At 36.8% G+C, this 18,397-nt stretch overlaps 4 protein-coding genes across 5 annotated transcripts in view; 3 read left to right on the top strand and 1 right to left on the bottom strand.

Moving 5' to 3' along the window:
• The window catches only part of LOC127832060 (uncharacterized), a 194,152-nt gene that overhangs the window by 4,211 nt on the left and 171,544 nt on the right, over window positions 1-18,397 (top strand). The window lies entirely within an intron of this gene.
• The window catches only part of LOC127832059 (triosephosphate isomerase-like), a 199,547-nt gene that overhangs the window by 19,804 nt on the left and 161,346 nt on the right, over window positions 1-18,397 (bottom strand). The window lies entirely within an intron of this gene.
• The window catches only part of LOC127832055 (DNA damage-binding protein 2-like), a 31,556-nt gene that overhangs the window by 7,187 nt on the left and 5,972 nt on the right, over window positions 1-18,397 (top strand). For both annotated transcript variants that reach the window (XM_052357202.1, XM_052357203.1), the window contains exons 2-9: window positions 990-1,480; window positions 2,449-2,640; window positions 4,000-4,148; window positions 5,176-5,275; window positions 5,585-5,762; window positions 12,914-13,056; window positions 14,461-14,622; window positions 17,169-17,214. In XM_052357202.1, coding sequence (XP_052213162.1) covers window positions 995-1,480; window positions 2,449-2,640; window positions 4,000-4,148; window positions 5,176-5,275; window positions 5,585-5,762; window positions 12,914-13,056; window positions 14,461-14,622; window positions 17,169-17,214 — 1,456 coding nt within the window. In that variant the 5' untranslated portion in view covers window positions 990-994. The remainder of the gene's footprint in view (window positions 1-989; window positions 1,481-2,448; window positions 2,641-3,999; window positions 4,149-5,175; window positions 5,276-5,584; window positions 5,763-12,913; window positions 13,057-14,460; window positions 14,623-17,168; window positions 17,215-18,397) is intronic.
• LOC127832065 (uncharacterized) lies at window positions 9,526-10,726 on the top strand. Its single transcript, XM_052357221.1, has 2 exons — window positions 9,526-9,811; window positions 10,449-10,726. The coding sequence occupies exons 1-2, from the start codon at window positions 9,610-9,612 to the stop codon at window positions 10,649-10,651; spliced, it is 405 nt and encodes a 134-aa protein (XP_052213181.1). The 5' UTR covers window positions 9,526-9,609; the 3' UTR covers window positions 10,652-10,726.

The raw sequence follows: 18,397 nt of genomic DNA, 5'->3' as shown, positions 1-18,397 counted from the left end.
GGTCTAGCTAGGCTCAAAATTTAGGGAGAAGTCACTTCTCCCTAAAGCCAAAATAGGGAGAATTGGTAACATATTTGGGAGAAATGGTACATTTGCATCATAGAACTTAGTTTTACGTATATTTTGCAGCAACTTAACAGAGAAGTGGTTTCTGTTCAGCTTTCAATAAACTCTTCACTTGTTTTAGACAATAAGACATGTACAGTTAAGTGTATAAAACCAACATTTTCCTTATTTCTCATTGATTGTTGATTATGATTGTTCTTAGGATTGCTTCTTTTCCTGAACAGGTGTATCAAATGAACTTCAATTGTAATCATTTAAAATCTCATTTTACAGCAGAGATTCCATATCTGACCTGTAAATGAGCCCCATATTTATTGCCAATGCTACATGTAGGTTACATCTTCCCATTTGATCATTCCTTAGCATTGTTTTAATGGGCCATTTAACATTGCTGAATCATAGTTATTGGTAGCCAGCAGAAGGCAATTAATCAAGGCATCATCTATTAACAATTTCAAGAAGTGTAATAGCTCCAGACTGTTCTTTTGAATGTTCAACTTTGCATGACCTGTACATGGGGCACTAATGGCTGAGAATCTTGTGTCCAATTCTCCACAAATTGATTTTAATCGGTCAATGTCTGGCACAAAGTAAATCATAAAAAGGAGGAGAAGTCACTTCCCATTCATGAAATTAATGTGCGAAGTGAAGATTAATTTGGCGAAGAAATCGCCCATTTCGCCCACTCGAGAGACCCCTGGCTGGAATATCTACCAGGTCATTGGCGATTTTATACAGCATGGTGAGTTGCTTGGTCCGTTGTTATTCAAGGGTCTCCCACCCCAAGTGCTTGATCATGGAGGATATGCTGCTGGTGTTGTGGTATCTGTTTTAAGCTCTTTTTGTATTTAAGTTGAACACAAATTGGTGAAAGCTCTAAACAATGGTGTTTACAAATGTTTATATACTTTTCGATATTTCAGAAAACATGAGAAAGATAAGGAACAAGAAATCTGCTGAAACTGAAACTGAAATTTGCAACAATGAAACTAGCTCAATGAAAGAAGAACCTCCACAGAAGAAACGAAAATCAAAATCTAAAAATGATAGTGTTAACATAGAAAACAAAACTACTAAACCTGGCAAAAAAATTGTGACAAACAAAAGTGTCCCTTTGAAATCAAATTCAAGCAACCAAAATGTTCAGTCCCCTCGGTCTCCCCATAACAGCAAAAATTCCTCATCCTTAGAAATGCCAGTGAATTTAATAAAGTCAAACTTTGTAAGAGAAACCTGTATAGCAAATGGAGTAAACGATCCTTTTCAAGAAGATTTGGAAAAGCATGGTTTCCAGAAGGGGACACAGCATCTGAATCTTCCAGCATTTAATTACAGCAGCCATTACAGCGCAAATCTTCAGCATCATCTAGGCAACATACAATATGGAATCAAAAGTAGACTAAAGTTACAGAAGGTTGAGTATTTTTGCTTAAATTTATAATCAACATTATAATTAACAACCAGTGATTTCATCAAATTTAAATGAGTGAAGATTATTTTCAAAACTTGGAGATTTGATGGACGGTTCTTATTTTGACTATAGCTGTAAAAAGAAACAGTGTGTTGTTTGAAATTTTGAATATCGGGTGATCTGCTGGCAACCATGGTTATACTGAAACGATTGCATCACTTAAGCCAACATAATAATAAAACTTCAAAGACATATTGATTTTATTAATTCTATATCAGATTTTAGAAAAGGGTTTCCAAAGTAAAATTTTGTATGAAATTTGATTTCAGGGCTTTACAAAATATAATATATTGGCTTGTTACTAGTTTGAAGTTAAAAGGGTTTTTTATGTGAAAGAAGTGCTGTTTACTTATATGTATTTTATTCAAGAATATCAGGAAATGTTAGTTTTCATATAAGTTTTCTGTTAGTAATAGTTTTATCAAGCATCTCAAATATGTTTAGCACTTTTTATGTTAATACTGCACACTTTGCTCCAGCTAGGCCTAAATGGAAGGTTGCGCTACCCTGCCCTTCTGAAGCCCTGCCCTGCACTTCAGAGGCCCCATCCTGCCCTTTTATTTATAAATCTTTTATTACAACATTGTTATTAAATTAATCCACATTGCAGATGCTTTCTTTGCATGGTTTAATAATAATGGAAAAAATAAATTCTAACAATTATTAATAACATATAAATTCATATTCCAGATAGGACTGCGTGCATGAAAGTGCGCTTTTGACAAAATTCTGTGCTTTGAAAGTGCCCTTTTGACAAATAAGCTCCCCCCCCCCCTGCCCTTTTCAAATCCTAGCTGTGCACACAATTACATGTACTGTGGATGTAAACTTAAGTTCTTACTTAACATGCACTTCACTTTGTTTCCCTCCTATGCTCAAGTGTTTGAAACTTCTTAATGACTTATCTGCAGTCCATCAACAGTCCATTTACCTCACTATGCAGAGAGCTTGAAGTCTACAGAACGGCCAGCCCATTTGACCGGAGAGTTACTGCCCTTGAATGGCACCCTAAGCAAGCAAACCTTCTTGCTGTCGGTTCCAAAGGTGGTGACATTATTTTGTGGAACACAGAAAATGTTGGACAAGATAAAATGATTCAAGGGGTAAGTTGATCTTAAAGGGGCCTTTTCACAGATTTTGGCAGATATCGAAGTTTGTCATTAAATGCTTGATATTGATAAATTTAAACATTGGATCTAAAAAGGTCCAATTAAAAACAAGAATAAAATTAAAGGAAGAAAAAAAGTAACTCTCAACTGGGCTCATGGCACTGCCCCTTGGAGTATAAGTCTAACACATAGACTACTTGGCCATCCATGCTCATACAATGAATGATGTATTTTCTACTTTATATATGCAATCCTTGTAGTTTCACAAAATATAACAACAACAACAGAACTCTCCAAATAATTCAATCGTTTCGATTCGCAACGCTTTATAGTTTGCAGGGTTTTAAAACGTCAAAAGATGCATATACAGAGGGGGTAACAACGTGATAGTCAAGATGGCGACGTCCATACCGAGACGGATATTGTTCGCCATTTTATACCCTTTATTTTTTCTGTTTATTTTTTAAATGACGCTCACTTTCCAGCCATATCAGTAAAAAGGTGATTAGCCTTTATTTCGTATTTAAATTCGCTTTATATCTCGACTACTTCCCGCAAATTTTCTTAGTGGAGCCCTAATTAGGTCCTCCCGCTAAGAAATTTCGCACTGAGTAAAGTCGAGATATAGAGCAAATATTACTATGATATAAAAGCCAATAACTTTCTTCCTAAAACGTCTGGAAAGTGAGCGGAATAAACAAAATAATACAAGTAATACAAGGTATAAATGACGAAAAATACCTGCCTCAGCATGGACGTCGCCATCTTGTTTGTCAAGTGATTACCCCCTCTGATATAATGGTGGATATTTTAGAGCATGGTAAATGTTCAGTATTACTGTTTCCTCACAAATAACATTACTACAACAAAATTTTGCAAATCTGAAACATTTTTTTTTAATTTTGTCAATTTACCAAAACCTGAAAAGGCCCCTTTAACTAAAAAATATTAGAATGTATTTTGTGTATATTTACCTGAGGAGCTTGTATTTTAATTTAATGACATTTTTTTTGAAAATGTCGGGGTTTGATTCAATTTCTTTAAATAAGCATTTTTCTTAACCCTCAAGGTCAGCTTTGATAACTCTTTACAGATATGCTATTTGATGATCATTTATGTAAGTAAAATGATTATAAAAGTAAAATAAATTGTTCTTGTCTGCTGCATATTACATAATATACAAGTTCTCTGCCACTTACTAGTAAAAGATATACATGTATTTAAGTCCTTTATCAAAATAAGCTGAAATTGTCTATGTGTTGTGCCCAGTATACATTTTTAAGGAGATACATTTTTAGCTTATTATAGAATATAAAAGGGCCATCATGATTTGTAATGGCATTGTTCTTGCAGAGCGGAGAGGGTGGGTCATGCCAAGCCCTGAAGTTCTGGCCATGGGACAATAGTAAAGTGTTGACCGCCTCCATAGATGGGACTGTGACCTTGAAGGACCTTGAGACAAATGATCGGCTTACATTGGCCGACACCATGAATTGCCATGAGTAAGTTAACACTGACCCCTGCAGAAACAATTAGTGACATGAGAATAGCATGTACATGTATCTGGCCAAAGAAAAAACAAGAAAACAAAAGTAATGTAAACTTGAGGCATAATTAAAGTACATAGTGTAATGGCTTTTTTTTGCATATATGCAAATTAACACTTGCGTCACATTCCCACTTGCCTCTTGAATTTGCCATCAAAATATTGCTATGGTCAAAAATAATTTCTCAAAATTTGCTGGTCTAGCATCTTCAAGCAATTAATGTTTTAAGAAATGTTACGCCTTTGCGGAAATTACTTAAAAAGACTGTTTGGATTGTAAATGCTGTATAATAATTATGTAGTATCAAGCATCAACCCAATCTGATTGTATTAACCCATTTATGCCAAGTGGACTCTCCCATCCTTCTAAATTGGATCAATTTATTTCCAAAATTAGGGATGTGAAGTATATTTATTTCTATATGAAGAATATTGCATTAAGAAATTCCTTTAAAGCAAACAGTGCAGACCCAGATGAGACGCCGCATTATGCGGCGTCTCATCTGGGTCTACGCTGTTTGCAATGTCCTTTTTTCAGGACGCTAGGCATAAATGGGTTAATGGCACAATCATGATACAACTTGGTCAGGATGTTTATCATCACAATATTTAGTTAGAGTTCAAATCTGGGCCATGTTTTAATTACGTGACTGGATTTTGAGAAGAAAAAGGATACCAGGGAGAATAAAATAAAACAATATCAAACAATCAGTTAAAAAATTCTTAAGCCCTGGGTCAAAAACTCAGTTTATATTACCAATCAAAATCTTTGTAAACTGGCTAAACTTGAACTAGTTTAATGATGTTTATTGCTTGTCATTATTTATCTAAGGGTTGGAAATGAAGCTTTTAAAACATGTTTCTAGTAAGAAAGCCATACAATTTTATTTTATTTTCTAACGGACTTTTGACATGTATTAACTACTTACACATCACAAAGCATATCTGAGAGGTAAAGGGTTAAAATAATTCTTTTGTTCCAGCCATTGGTACTGCAGTGTGGATGTTCTTCAGAGCCAGTACCTGGTGGCTGCAGGCAGAAATAATGGCACTCTACACATGATGTCGTCCGAGGGAAGAATGGTACTGTAGTGCTCTCTTTATTATTTTCAAATACTAGAAACCTTAGTACACAATAAAATCTTAAAATGAATCCTTTGTGTGAAACATATAATGCAATTATTTTCACTCTTTTTTTGCAGACTTAGATCTTTCATACAATTTAATTGTACAAGTCCAAATACTCTAAACAAAGCCTTTTCAGATAACATTTGACTGATTTTTTTAATGAAAATAAAGTTTAGTTTTATAAAGTTCATTTTCATAAATGCACGTTTGATGGAATAACAATGAGTGTGTTCATGCCCCTAACTGTAACACTATCCATATAAGGTATATGAACATCGTCTGCACAAGGACAAGATCACCCACGTAGAGTTCTCGCCCCGGGAACCCTGGCTGCTGTGTACGGCCTCTACGGACCACACCGTACAGCTTTGGGACACGAGGCAGCTCAAAGATCGGAAGAGTGCACTGTGTGTACTCGCGCATGACAAGGCTGTCAATTCAGGTAAGTTATATGATTAATAATTGTTTATTGTTGTGATTAGGCAGCAAGACAGTTTTTCTTAACCCTTTACCACTTAGATATGTATTTTGAAGTATTTGTAGTCCCATAAAAAGTTAAATTTGAAAGACCTTTCTTACTGATAAGCAGCACCCAGCAGAAAACCTGAACAGACTGAGAGTTACTCACAGGCTGTTCTGGTGTTATGCTGTTTTAGGGGTGTCAATTTTCCGGAAATCCGGATTTTAGCCAACCAGGGTCGATATTGAGATCAAAGAAGATCCGATTAGATAATTTTTTTTAGGAGGGGGGGGGGGTAGGGGAAAATTTGTTTGAAAGCGCGATCAATTGAGAACGAAATTTATATATTAGTAAAAGCTTCATCGTCTTTGGGCTCGGTACCGATTTTGCCCGGTATTTTATTTCTTTATTTTGATTGGCTAGCCGATGGCAAGGACATGAACAAAACTCACGGAAAATTGTCGCTACTTTTGGACTTTTTGTCACGTGGTGATTCGGCAGGTCTGATTTATAATATAACACATATATTCACCAGAAATTGCAAGTAGAAATACTATTACATAATACAATTTGAGGGTGCTCAAGGGGGGGGGGGGGGGCATTGCCTTTTATCTCTGTTGGGGACCTGTGTTACCAGACCCCTGGCCTAATTTTCCGGATTCTAAATTTGGGACAATTGACATAGCTGTGTTTTGGCATAGCCATTTTTAGCTCACCTGAGCTGTGCTATGTGAACAGAGGCCACATTTATTGTCCAATCTTCATGAAACTTGGTCAGAACATTTGTCCCATTGATACCTCGACTGAGTTAGAAACCGGGTCATGCTGGTTCAAAAACTAGGTCACTAGGTAAAAAAAAAAAGAAAAACCTTGTGAACACAGTTCAAGTCACATTTGATGCCCAATCTTCATGTAACTTTGTCAAAAGGTTTGTCTAAATGATATGTTGGTTGAGTTCAAAAATGGTTCTGGTCCGTTGAAAAACATGGCTGCCAGGGGGCGGGGCAGTATTGCTTATATGGCTATAGAGAAACCTTGTGAACACTCTAGAATCGCAGTGGTGTAGTGGATGAGGTGTCCGCCAAGTGATCGGGAGTTCGTGGGTTCGCTCCCTACTCTGGGAGCGTTCTCATTATCTCCTCCATAGACACCAAGTACTGGTTCTTCCCAGGAAACGGACTCGATAATGTCCCTTTGCTTATAATACTGAAAAGAGCGGTTGGCAGTAATCAGAGATAGATTGAAGTCACAATTTTTGTCCAATCATCGTGACACTTGGTCAAAACGTTTCATTTTTATCTCGGATGAGTTCGAAAATGGTCAAGATCGGTGAAAAAACATGGCCGCCAGGGGGCGAGGCAGTTTTCCTTATATGGCTATAGTAAAACCTTTTTTAACACTCTAGAGGCCACATTTATTGTCTAATCTTCATGAAATTTGGTCAGAAGATTGGTCTCAATGATATCTTGGATTAGTTCGAAAATGGTTACGTTTGCTTGAAAAACATGGCTGCCAAGGGGCGGGGCATTTTTTCCTAATATGGCAATATATGGCTATAGTAAAAACTTGTGAACACTCTAGAGGCCACATTTATTGTCCAATCTTCATGAAATTTGGTCAGAAGATTGGTCTCAATGATACATGTATCTTGGATGGGTTAGAAAATAGTTACGTTTGCTTGAAAAATATGGCTGTCAAGGGGCGGGGCATTTTTCCTTATATGGCTATATATGGCTATAGTAAATTCTTGTTAACACTCTAGAGGCCACATTTATTGTCCGATCTTCATGAAACTTGGTTAGAAGATTCATCCCAATAATATCATGGACGAGTTCAAAATGGTGCTGGTTGGTTAAAAAACATGGGCGCCAGGGGGCGGGGCATTTTTCCTTATATGGCTATAGTAAAAACTTGTTAACACTTTAGAGGCCACATTTATTTTTCGATCTTCATGAAACTTGGTCAGAAGATTTGTCCTAATGATATCTTGGATGAGTTCGAAAATGGTTTCAGTTGCTAAAAAAACATGGCCACCAGGGGGCAGGGCATTCTTCCTAATATGGCTATATATCATGCTTTAGTAAAACATTGTTAACACTCTAGAGGCCACATTTATTGTCAGATCATCATGACACTTGGTCAGAAGATTAGTCCCAATGATATCTTGAATGAGTTTGAAAATGGTTCCGGTTGGACCTGGTGGAAAAACATGGCCGCCAAGGGGGGCCTGGCATTTTTCCTTATATATAAGCTATGGTTTAACCTTGTTAACACTCTTGTTATTCTTACAATAATGATTCTTTAAATTACAATTTTGAATAACTTTTATTCATTAATGATAGTTAATAACTTATAAATTCATTAATGATAGATCCGGTATATTTTCATTGTATGATAATTCGTAAGAAATGAAATAAATGCTTTAAACTCTCTGTAAGTGTGGATACAGATAGTTTGCATCAGTGGTCAGTGCTTATCTTTACCTGGATACTAAGAATAGCAGTGCTCTCATTTGATTGGATGTTTACCTTGCCAGCTACACCTCAAAATCAGGGGACTAGCACATTGTTGGCCTTTTGTAGCGGATCCGTGGTTTAGTGGTTACACACTGGCTTCACAATCCAGAGATCGCTGGTTCGATCCCCCGCTGCACCTAACCTACTAATTCGTCTTTCGCATGAGATGTTAAACCGAGGTGCAGTGTACTAGGTGCTATACACCGGGCACTAAAAAGACCCAGGGTCACCCAGTGTTCTCCGGAAGCACCGGCGGCCGGCGATTTCGCCGGCTACTGACAGTCTAGGCGCCGGCTACTTTCCCAAAAAATATCAATTGGAAACGGCGCAAAAAACGCCCGTTTTAATTCCAGTTGTGACGCGATTTTTCAATTTCGTCTTTCTATTAACTAACCAGATGTTTCTATTCTAATGCGCGTTAATTTTGCGCCGAACAGGAAGAAGCACGGATAAAACCGATCGATAAAGTACACTCCGGTGTTTTCCCCAATTTCTCTCGCTTCTCCGCGGGCAGTGACCTGGAGGGAGATTAAGAAAATCCCGCGATACGCGGCGTTTGCATGATTTTGGACGCGGCGGTTAACGATCGGCAAAATTGATAAGCCAACGCGGCGGCCCTCGGCGTTGGCAACGCGGGGGAAACTCCGCGTTTAACTAGATAACGATCAATTTAACGTTGTTTGACTTCCTGATTTTCAAATAAAATTACATTTATTACAAGTACATACATGTAGTATAATATATACAATTAAAAAAAAACCAAGATAGATCGATCCCGACGTGGTTGTAGAAGTAGTTGTTGTTGTATAGAAAACTCGTTGATTTACGACAAACAAAGCGTCGTCTTTTATCTGATACTTGCCAATTAATACAGGGAACAAAGGGTGGAGTTTAACAGTTAATTGAACACGTGTTTTACGAAAAGTTGAGTCCTGAATGGCCGTAATTACTTGGTCTAAGCTTTGACACAACAAATAAATCTATCTCGGATTTTCCGACAAAGGCCATTTTCCCAACTTTTTGTACAGTTACTAATAATGGCGTCCGCGTGTTTACGAAATTCGAAACACATTCATCTTAAATAACGGTGTCTTGTTGGATAATTACTGGATTTTATTTTTTTATTTCATTTTTTGGTATGCCCAGTAGCACATTGCTAACGCGGTGTTGCGCGGCTGTCACTGATAAGAACGGAAATCGTCTGCATTTACCGACTTGGCTAAAGTAATACACGCCGCGGGAATTAGCGAACGCGGCGTAACGCCGAGCGTTTTATCGAGTTCACCTCGCTTTCCAACGCCGCGTGAACACTTATGCAGATCTCTTTAAATGGACCCGCCATCAAATCTGAGGAGTGCAGCCAACTGCTTTCTGATGCAGCTCTGATCTGGAGAAAGACACATGTAAGGAACCTTCCTCCTATGAAACAACTGCCAAGTGTTGGTGGATCAGCTCACACGGACAACTTTTACCAAACAGTTACAGTGGAGTGTGGAAGTCAGACAGATTTAGAAAGTATGATTTTTTCCATCTTTAATCCGAGATGATTTACCTCATCATACACCTGTCCCCAAATAATTAAATTCTATATGATTTTGCTATTTAGCCTTGTTTGTTTTGCCAATTTGATAAAAACAATTACCTGATCTATTATTTGATTTCACATGTACTGCAGTACCTACATAACATTTAAGATTGCTATATTATCAGCAAGTTTGGAAGTCATCATAAGCAGTTTGTATTTATAACTGGTTCCTATTTCTTCTTTATAAGAAGTTGGTAAACTGTTCAAAAGTAAAAAATGTGTTTCCAATGTCTCTAGTGTTTTTTTATTACTATCAATTCTAGTTATTCAATGCAAAATGTAACATCTTTGAACAATAAGTTTTTTATCAAAGAATATTTAAAGCAGTGGAAGCTTATTCTTGATGCAGCTCAAAACAGATGCATAAAGCTCATACAAGAGCTTTCTGCATAACTTTTTCACTGCATTAAACAGCCTACTACTATCTGAAAGATAACTGCTAAATTTACATAATTTTATGAACAATATCTAGTGGCAATTATAATGTAAACTGAACAGGTAAAGGGTTAAACCAACCAATGTCAATATTTCATAATTTAGAGTAAAATTGACTTTTTTTGTTCACAGAGATGCCACCACTGGGACAATCCCTGGAAGAGGAGGACCTGAAAAAGCTACAGAACGACCTTAACCAGTTTGTCCAAGTGCAGCCTGAGCCAGCCCCACAGTTTGGAGAAGCAGAATACCAAGATGCCCTCCACGCCCTTGGCATGGATGACCAAGGCTCTGGGCTAGATTCTGACTATGGATCTTCAGATTCAGATTATTAAAAAACAGTTGTTGCAATTTCATGTTTCTTTTTTCAAAGTTTGTGAGAGAGTTATTCAATAAATTTCAAATAAATATTTTATTTTCTATGAAAAATGCTAGGTTACTTCAATCTAAGAAAAACTCCCTAGAATGCACCAGATTGCACCATTTCACTCATGTACTTTTAAAAAAATCCTGGGGGAGACCCCCCATACCCCCCTGGCAGGAGGGGATACCCCTCACGCACCTACCCCACTCGCCACTTCGCGGCTCGTGCGCGCGACATGCCGCGTGCTTAGTCACTGGCTACTTTAAAAATATTTCTGGCTACTTTAGATTTTATGGAGAACACTGGTCATCCTGGAACGGGGTGTCTCCTGTATCTTGCACTATCCCCCGTAACCAACTAACACATCTTTCTGGGGGCGATGGCCATATGGGAGACAATCCCGGTGCACTCGATAACAAACAACAACAACAACAACATTGTTGGCCTTTCCCATTGAATTAGTGATTAACTGTGTTTCACTTACTGGGAATGCTAAGTTAGTGGAGTTAGTTTAGTTCTTTTAATTAAGTGTGATTATTAACTAAGTTATAACTAAGGCACAGTGACTTAGTTTTTTTCTCTAAGTGAAAATATTAAGATAGTGATTTAATAAAGAACAAGACCTAGTGAATTTATGCAACAACAAGTAAGTGTTTTTAATAAGTGATGAGTGAACAGAGTGAATTTATTTAATGACAGTTCTCAGCTAGTCTTTTAATTTAAGTGACTTAGTGTGTTGTGATTAACACAATAAGTGATTAAGTGGTTATAAGTGATTTATCAAAGCCGAGGAAATGGATTTAAACTGTTTGTTTTCTTTAAGTGTCTTACATTAGACTTAAGCGAATAATACAATGAAAGCGAGTTCTCAATTATTTGTTTAGTGAAAGTGATGTTTGTGAGTGAATTCAATTGAAGTGATCACGGGTGTTTGTTTATCCTAGTGCTTTATACAGGCATTTGCCTCATACTGAACACAAACTGTTGACCAAGTTTAGACATGAAAGTGTTTAATTGTTTTCGAAACCTTGTTTTAACAATGATTAACTTTTGAAAGTTTATGAACTGTATTTCTATATGAGTTGTTTTTATTGTTTGCATTATTGCTTAAGTATAAATGATAAATGTTTGGAAAGAATAAAAATCATTTAGTCACATTGTTGTTGGTTTTTCTTGTGCCTCAAGCTAGGCTCAGATGAGCCCAAGTAGCTTTCCCTGTCACAGTATGTGATAAATAAATAATAATTTAAATTATTGACTTCATTTTAATTTGGTAGCCGGCATGACGGGTGAAACGCTTAAGTATATAGTGAAAACATGTGAACAGTCTAGAAGACACATTTTTTGCACAATTTTCATGAAATTTTGACATATCTTGGAAGAGATAAAAAATGGTTTATGTCTGTTATAAAAACATGGCCGCTAGGGGGCCATTTGTTGTTCATTCTTCATGAAACTTGGTTAGAACATTTGTTTCATTGATATCTTGGGCTGCAAAGAACAGGTCATTTCTTTTTATCTCAGGTGAGCAGCTTTGGGCCTTTCAGGCCCTCTTGTTACTTTACCTCTGAGTGGGAAAGAGTTTATTGGCAAATGTTTAACCATGTGAACACTCAACCTGTTGTAATTCTGCCTAATTTTCATGTTAGCGAGATAATTTGTTCTAATGATATCTCGAATGAGTTAAAAATTGGTACTGGTCAGTCAAAAAACATGGGTGTGTTTCCTTCATATAGTTTGATTTTTAACCCTTTCTCTCTCAGAAGCAAATCGAAAATGGCTATGTGCAAACAGCATAAAACCAGAACAGTCTGTAAGTAACTTGCAGTCTGTTCAGGTTTTATGCTGTTCATCAGTATCTTTGGGTTGGAAATGAAGCCTTTAAAAAACTAATCTAGTATGAAAGGTCTTTAATTAAATTAAACTTTCTAAGGGACTACAAATGTGTAAAAAACGTATCTAAGTGGTAAAGTTTTAATGTGGATTATTTTGTAAAGTTTTGTATTCTGATACAGGTATGCCTTGCTTGTGATTTCCATGTTATTCAAATTAATATGTTGCAAATTAAAAACATAGCTTTGGGGCATTGTCTTGTTTCTTGCAACATATAATTCAGGCAGAGTAAAAGTTACAGTAATGATCAAGAGGTAGAGCAAGAGGTAGAGATATGAGTGCACCAGTCATACCTGAATAAATGTATAAATCAGATATTAATAAATTGCGTTATTTGTAGCCTATTTCAGCCAGACAGATGGTTGCAGACTGGTTATTACTGATCAGGGCAGGGAGATTCGCGTGTACCAGTCACCCAGTTGGTGTCTTGAGACATGTATACAGCATCCTCACAGGTTCTTTCAGCACATCACACCTTTTAAGGTACATTGCCTGAATATGGGGTAATATTTAAGGATAAACTTGTAGTCTTTTATATATCTTTGAACAGAGAGTAATGATCAAGTGAAAAACGCGAGACTTATATATTATTCTTATAGAATCATGACATATTTCAATTAAATGTTAAGTTTCAGAACACTCATTATTTGTTTCTTTTGATATTGGTATACAGAATTGATATTTGTTGAATGGGTATTGGTTATATATATACATGTACATGTAATCTGTTTTGGTTTCCATGAAAATCTTTCAATTTCTTAGATATGTTCACTAACAGGAAAGTACAAATTCTTAATGTAATGTGTTGCTTTGGCAACAGAAAATAACAGATGAATATGATGTTGATGTTTCTAAAAATAAATTCCTCTGAATATAGGAGGGTATACTGCATTCACCATAGATTTCAATGTTTTTATGTCCCCCACTATAGTAGTGGGGGACATATTGTTTTTGCCCTGTCTGTTGGTCTGTCTGTTGGTCTGTTGGTCTGTTTGCGCCAACTTTAACATTTTGCAATAACTTTTGTTATATTGAAGATAGCAACTTCATATTTGGCATGCATGTGTATCTCATGAAGCTGCACATTTTGAGTGGTAAAAGTTCAAGGTCAAGGTCATCCTTCAAGGTCAGAGGTCAAATATATGTGGCCAAAATCGATCATTCTATGAATACTTTTGCAATATTTAAGATAGCAACTTGATATTTGGCATGCATGTGTATCTCATGGAGCTGCACATTTTGAGTGGTGAAAGGTCAAGGTCAAGGTCATCCTTCAAGGTCAGAGGTCAAATATATGTGGCCCAAATCGCTTATTTTATAAATACTTTTAAAATATTGAAGATAGCAACTTGATATTTGGCACGCATGTGCATCTCATGGAGCTGCACATTTTGAGTGGTGAAAGGTCAAGGTCATCCTTCAAGGTCAGAGGTCAAATATATGTGGCGCAAATTACTTATTTTATGAATACTTTTGCAATATTGAAGATAGCAACTTGATATTTTGCATGCATGTGTATCTCATGGAGCTGCACATTTTGAGTGGTGAAAGGTCAAGGTCAAGGTCATCCTTCACAAGGTCAAGGTCATCCTCATGGTCAAACATCATATTTGTCTGTAGCCATTACATTTAATTTGCCAATAATGTTATTGTACACTTTTCAATGTACAACATTAAAGCTTGCATGGTTTGTACTGTAATGATTTAAAGTTGAGCATTTACAATTATTACTTTCCTACATTAAAAAATATGTAAGTTTTGCCCTTTTTTTCACCTGAAATGTACATAAAATTATTACTACAACTTGCTCCACCCTATGTCAACTGGAATGGATGTGGTTGGGGTAAGGGGCTGATGAGCTCACAATCTTACAAATTCTGTTTCTAGGCGACATGGCACCCTCATCTAGATCTGATAGTGTGTGGTCGGTATCCAGACAAGAACTTCCCTGGTTCAGGCAACGAACCCCGGACCATCGACATCTTTGATGCGCAAGATGGCCGGGTGGTCTCGCAGCTGTACAGTCGAGGGGCGGATGGTCTATGTCCAGTAAGATTTTAAGATGTAGAAATATGTAATGTTCAGAAAAGCGATGTTGTAAACATGATTCATCAAAAAATAGCTGTCAACATTATGACAATTATTGAAATGTTAAGAGGGCCGATTATACCATTATATATTAAGTGTTAAACAAAGCTAAGGTTTGTTCACTTTACATGGAAGTTTTTTGTTTTTTTTAAACACCACATGAAAGATGATAGAACATATACATAGTTAATGCTTGAAATGTTAACGTAAATCTTGACTTACACCTATGTTAATTTTAAAATCCTCGGGTTGAGAATAGATTGTATGGTTCTTAATGGAGCTTAAAAATTATACATAGTCTCAAAGGTTCTTAAATTCAAATTATTTAATATCAATGATGTAAATATATGATTGAATGAAAAGTCAAATACTAGAATACAAATGTACACCTTTTGGTTTTGGAAGCCGTCCCCATACATTTCACCAGCCTGGTCTGCTAAGTTGACTGTCTATCCAAGGTTTATGGGTTTGAATACCAGCTTGGCCTTATATCTTGTGTGAATTCATTTATGCGTTTTTTCCCAACCTCTGAATTAGGAAGGTTGATTGTCAATTGACATGACGCCTTATCTATGATCGCTCCGCCCACTAGAATTGATCCACCAATCAGCGATCGATTAATCAGGCGCACTCGTTAGCAACGACCTGTCCGCCATTTTCTAGACATGCTACATGTTTAGGTTCACTTTTATTCCAACGAGTTTCTTTTGTTTTCCTCTTAAAAACAACGATTAAAAATGGTTAAACAGTGTCAATGGGGATTATGTAACTCGGACAATCAATATCCTGAAAGATTAGTTGGTTACATTTAATTTTTATCGTTTCCAAAGCCGAAAAGAGATCTTGAGAAGGGTAAGAGATGTATAAATACATGCGGTCGTCACCACGAACAACTGAACGTCAACACTGTCAAAGACAATTATAATATATTTTTATCGGATATACTAGCAGATTTAAATAGTTTATGTTATTGATCTGAGTATCACATTATATATAATATTTCACTTTTTTTTAAATAGTTTTATCAGTTATTAACTTATTAGGTCAGAAGCAAGGTTCATCTGCATTACTTAAAGAGAAATAAAACCCAGCATGAAGCCTAATTCATGCTGTGTTTTATTACTCTGAGTAATGCACTTAATTGACATCATGCATGTTATTTGAAGTTGACATGTGGTATATTATCTTATTAACGGTATCTACACATTTGCACTCATGTGGTGTCACCAATAAACGCTTTTATTCCACACTAGGAGCTCGAATGCCTAGATCTCATTTTTTAAACGAGTTTCGTTTATTTTGTTCGGATTAAAAAACGGAAATGAAATATGGCAAAAAGGGTGTAAAAAGGGTTAATGCAACTCTGACATTTGGTATCCAGAAAGGTAAGTTAGATGAATTAAATCTATACCATTTCCAACGCGGCAATGCGGTCTTGACAAGAGCGAGTGGAAGCTTCAAGAATTACCGAGATCCCCTTTATAAGAACATTAATTTATTTCACAAACTTGAAATGTCATATAAGCAATAACTAAGCATTATTAAGTAAGTATTATGTCACGTGTTCATGTAAAATAATTGAGAATTTTGGTACCCAATTCGTGTAACTTTACGAAATCCCCGTTAAAAATCGCGTTTTTGTGTGTGCCAGAAACAAGTGAAAACCATTTTGTTATTATTTTAATAAAGACGTATCGATAAATGCTATTGTAAAAGAGTTATTATTACTGATATTAGTTAACCAATAAATGCGGTAACTTCGGGGAAGTTGGTACCTGCGCGAGGGTCTGATATTGGTAGCCTTATTAATTTATAATAGCCTGACCGTATTCCGTTTCGTACAACGCTAATTTTATATCAGACAATGTCCAAACTTACTGTGTTGTTTTTGCGCTTTAAATTATAGTGATTGATTAATGTCTCATAAGCAATGTTTAATATGATTAATGTCACTTATACGCAATAACGTGTGGGATTGAGGTACCACCCGGCGTCAGAAAGCGCGTAAAACTTCACCGAATTCCCAGTTATAAAGCGCTATTTCGTGTCAATTACACGGGTAGGGGGGAATGTTTCGGTAATAATTTTGTAAATAACACGGGTAAATACCGGTGAAGTGTTAATTTATTGCAAATACCACCATTACACGTAATAACGGGTTCGATTTCAGTAAGCGCGCAAGCGTTTGAGAGCGTGTTTAATGTACCGATTTACCCGTTATAAATAGCTGATGTTCTCTTTAATCGTATATTTTTTGCATTAGCAGAATAACTAAATGACATCAACCCCTTTACAAGTGTAATATGGTGTTTAACAAGTCCATAAAATCATCCGGAATATCGCGTAAATCTATATGCAGTCTATAGGCAAAGAAGCCATTTTGGTGTTAGCTTGTCTAGGTTTTCTTCCCGCTGAGCCACGTGATTAAGTGGGCGGAGCGATCACTGATAAGGCGTCATGTCAATTACTGGCATAGGAAAAAATGTTCATTGTCAATATATTTGCAGCTGAACAAGTTCAACAGACAAGGGGATGCTCTGGCCTCAGGAATGGGTGAGTCATTAGCTCACTAGCATTAAGTGCTCAAGTTGAGGAATTGTGAGGCGTCAGTTGTTCGGTGCTGGGTTCCATTGCCTACATTTAACTTGTACTACTATAGACTCCACATTTTTAGCTCACTTGAGCACAATGTGATCGCCTTTTGTCCGTCGTGCATCATTCGTCGTCAACATTTTGCCTTGTGAACACTCTAGAGGCCACATTTCTTTTCCAATCTTCAAGAAACTTAGTCAGAACATTTGTCCCAATGATACCTTGAATGAGTTCGAAACTGGGTCATGCTGGGTCAAAAACTAGGTCACTAGGTCCAAAAAAAAGGATAAACCTTGTGAACACTGAAGAAGTCGCAATTGATGCCCAATCTTCATGCAATTGTGTCAAAATGTTTTTCTCAATGATATGTTGGTCGAGTTAAAAAATGGTTCCGGTTGGATGAAAAACATGGCCGCCAGGTGGCGGGGCGGTTAAAGTCGCCGCTTTGTCTGTCCTTGCGTGTGTCAGTCCGTTCGTGCACAATTTTTGTCCAGGCTATTTCCCAGCAATTAATGACCGGAATTCAATTAAACTTTATGGGAAGCTTCACTACCAAGAGGAGATGTGCATATTATCAGCCGGTTCTGGTCGGATGATTTTTTCACAGAGTTATTGCCCTTTGAAATTTTCCATTAACAGTACATATAGTGCAATTCTTGTCCAGGCTTTTTCTCAGCAACTAATGACCCGAATTCAATGAAACTTTATGGGAAGCTTGACTACCAACAGGAGATGTGCATATTATCAGCCAGTTATGGTCCGATGATTTTTCACAGACTTATAGCACTTTGAAATTTTCCATTAACTGTACATATAGTGCAAATCTTGCCCGGGCGATTTCTCAGCAACTAATGACTGGAATTTAATGAAACTTTATGGGAAGCTTCACTACCAAGAGGAGATGTGCATATTATCAGCCGGTTCTCGTCGGATAATTTTTCGCAGAGTTATTGCCCTTTGAAATTTTCCATTGTACATATAGTGCAATTCTTGTCTGAGCTATTTCTCAGCAACTTATTACAGAAATTCAATGAAACTTTATGGGAAGCTTCACTACCAACAGGAGATGTGCATATTATCAGCCGGTTATGGTCGGATGATTTTTCACAGAGTTATGGCCCTTTTAAATTTTCTTTAAACTGTA

The sequence above is a fragment of the Dreissena polymorpha genome, chromosome 5, assembly GCF_020536995.1.
Source record: "Dreissena polymorpha isolate Duluth1 chromosome 5, UMN_Dpol_1.0, whole genome shotgun sequence".
NCBI classification, from domain to species: Eukaryota; Metazoa; Mollusca; class Bivalvia; order Myida; family Dreissenidae; genus Dreissena; species Dreissena polymorpha.
This window is presented reverse-complemented; position numbering and strand designations above follow the sequence as displayed.

Excerpts from the sequence above, each read along its gene's own strand:
- LOC127832065 (XM_052357221.1), top strand. The coding sequence starts at position 9,610 with ATGCAGATCTCTTTAAATGGACCCGCCATCAAATCTGAGGAGTGCAGC. Across the intron at positions 9,812-10,448 it reads AAGTCAGACAGATTTAGAAA|AGATGCCACCACTGGGACAA; the intron begins GTATGATTTTTT and ends TTTTGTTCACAG.